We start from the raw sequence: 2713 nt of genomic DNA, 5'->3' as shown, positions 1-2713 counted from the left end.
TCTTCCCACAACACAAATAAAACAAAATGGGAATATATAGTGTTATCCTCTCTATGTTCTTTTATCTATTAATATCCTTGGACAATAAAAAAAATACAATATAAACTTGTTTTCAGATTAACACTTTTTTTTTTTATGAATCAACTTATTAACACATTTCATGTAGATAGAATATTACAAAATAATCATTTTAAAATATAGTTTTTGTATTTTGGAATTTTATAGTACACTTTGTTTTTATGTTTTGTTAAACCATCATTTCTTTTAAAGTTTAGATAAAGTAGAATGTTAAGCTCTTTGCTTAAATGTATTTTAGTACATATCTACTAATCTTGTCCCCAAGTGTTATAACTACGAGATCAAAAATCTACAACATCAAAATTAAAGATAAAATCAATCTATAATATATAAGTAGGTATAAACATCTTCCCTTAAACAAACATCGCAAACTTAAAAACTTCATTTATTTGTCCCAACATCAACTTCCTCAGGACTTTGGGCAAGTTTGTGATGGGCTATGGTTATGGTGAGAGATTGTGGTTTTATATGGTTATATGACATACATTAGTCTTACACATATAAGACATTTGACACCACTTTTACCCCAAAACATTAAGGCAATGATGTTATGAGTTTTTATTCTTATATAGTGTTTAACTTTGTCTATTATATTTAATGTGGGACTTTGACTCACACTTAGACTATTCCTAACAACAGTTTGGTAGTACCTATTTTTTGTGATTTTTAACAGTTAAAATGTGGTTTTGAGAAACTAATAATTATAGTTTTCACGTTTTGGAACGAGACCTTTTCTTTCTGAGTAGGTTTCCAACCAAAAGTTATTAGATAAAAGAAGAAATACACTTGCTCTTAGACCAATTTCTAGTAGCAAATAGGACATTTAACAAGCCCATTCTCGTTGCATTCAAGACACCTGATGAAGCATTCATTTTTGTTGTCACCATAGGTGGTGAAAACTTTGCAACTACCATTGCAACTGTAGCAAATAACAAACCTCGTACAGGCACAACCATTGCAAGAAGCATCAACAAAGTCAATTGGTGTTCCTTCCAAGAGCTTTCCAAGCCAACCCATCTCATGCAATCCTACAACTTCATCAGCTCCTCCAATGTATCTTCCCTTGATGAAAAGTCTCGGAGGGATCACTTTGCCACCCAATATCTTCCACAATTCCTCTCTGTACTCCAAGTGCATCGAAACATCCCTCTCATGATATATTATCTTGAAGCTTCTTAGCAAAAAGCGCACAGTGTTGCAGTCTTGAAAGGTTTTTCTTATGCCTCTCATGCTTGTGGTGTAGAGAATCACTGCTTGGCTTCCACCTGGTGGATGTATCTCATCAAAATCTGCAAGAGATGGACACTCGTTGTTGCCTGCAATTTGCTGCATAATTTTGCTTGGACTAGAAACAACTAAGTTTTCATCAACAAGCTCTTTATCTTTGGACCCTTTGATGGGTGTGACTTGAAATCCCATTTTGTATTCCACGTAATGGTTATCATTTTCACTTTCTTTTAGGCCAATCTCTTGCTCAGCCAGCTTGTTGTCGTTGTGAACCTGATCATCATAGATTAGTGGATTGTGTTGAAATCGTTATCAGAGACAATTTATAATATATAAATAAGCACAAATCTCACCTTAGAAATCGATTTTGTAGTTAGATTTAAAGTCTACTTCGGAGGATTTGTGGTTGTAACACACATTTGGAGGTTAAGCCGAAGAACTAGACCTGGTTCCAAGTTGCTAATAGTTGGAATGAGTCTCAGTTTTCCATGGAACTTGTTTTTCATCCCTTTCATATCTTTTCAAAACTTGGTTTCATGTGGTGTGAGGGTGAGGCTACCAACTTATGGGTTTAAGAAAAGATAAGTTGAAATGATAGATAAGAAAAATGCATAATAGAGTGTGACAGAAAGGCTGAGGATGAGAATGTTGTTTGAGTTTTTAAAGAGTATAAAGTTTTAACTGAAAGTTAAGTGCTTTATTAAGTTTTGAATAATGAATGCATGGTGTAGGGGCATGGTTGACCCCTCACTTCCTTATCTGATGAGAGTGCATGACCCATTACCTAACATTGGGTGCCTCAATCATCATCTGAACTTTGAACTGTGATAGATATTGGTCAACTAAAAACAATGAAAACTATGCCGAATTGCCAGCATTAATCCCAATCTTGCACATGGTTATGAGGATTTAGCAACACCATTGCTTTAAAGTGCCATTGGTGTACATGTTATGCCTATGGTGTGAACATATTGCTTTAAAGTTTTTTAGTGAAAGAAGCTTTTATTCATTGGATTTTACTCTATGTAGTTTTTTTCACATCAGATATGTATATTTTTTCACATCATCCACTAATGTAGTGTTGAGAAACAAAAGGAGGTGCATACTTTACTATTCTCGTTTGGATTATTGGTTTAGAAGATGGAAAGATGGAAATACGAAGGGTGAGAGAGGAGTTGCCCCCTCTTGAGTGTTAAGATAAGGATGGAAAGACATGTGACATGTTGTCTTCTATACAACCTTGTCCTTTGTCTTTATGAGAGTAGAGTTACTCCTTTTGAGTGTTAAGAAAAGAGTGGAAAGTTATCTAGCACCAATGTTATTGATATCGAATAACGGAAAATATCGGCAATTCAAAAAACATTTATAACATTATATTGGAATCTATAATGGGTTATGGCGGAAATAT

At 34.1% G+C, this 2713-nt stretch overlaps 1 protein-coding gene across 1 annotated transcript; it reads right to left on the bottom strand.

The window, feature by feature from the left end:
* Nucleotides 1-882: 882 nt before the first annotated feature.
* Nucleotides 883-2202, bottom strand: LOC114189967 (uncharacterized protein At5g39865). Its single transcript, XM_028078696.1, has 2 exons — nt 2170-2202; nt 883-1578 (listed from the first exon to the last, which is right to left on the bottom strand). The coding sequence occupies exons 1-2, from the start codon at nt 2200-2202 to the stop codon at nt 883-885; spliced, it is 729 nt and encodes a 242-aa protein (XP_027934497.1).
* Nucleotides 2203-2713: the final 511 nt, after the last annotated feature.

Source organism: Vigna unguiculata, chromosome 7, assembly GCF_004118075.2.
Source record: "Vigna unguiculata cultivar IT97K-499-35 chromosome 7, ASM411807v1, whole genome shotgun sequence".
Classification (NCBI taxonomy): domain Eukaryota; kingdom Viridiplantae; phylum Streptophyta; class Magnoliopsida; order Fabales; family Fabaceae; genus Vigna; species Vigna unguiculata.
Note: the sequence above shows the minus strand (reverse complement) of the source record. Positions and strands in the feature narration are given on the sequence as shown.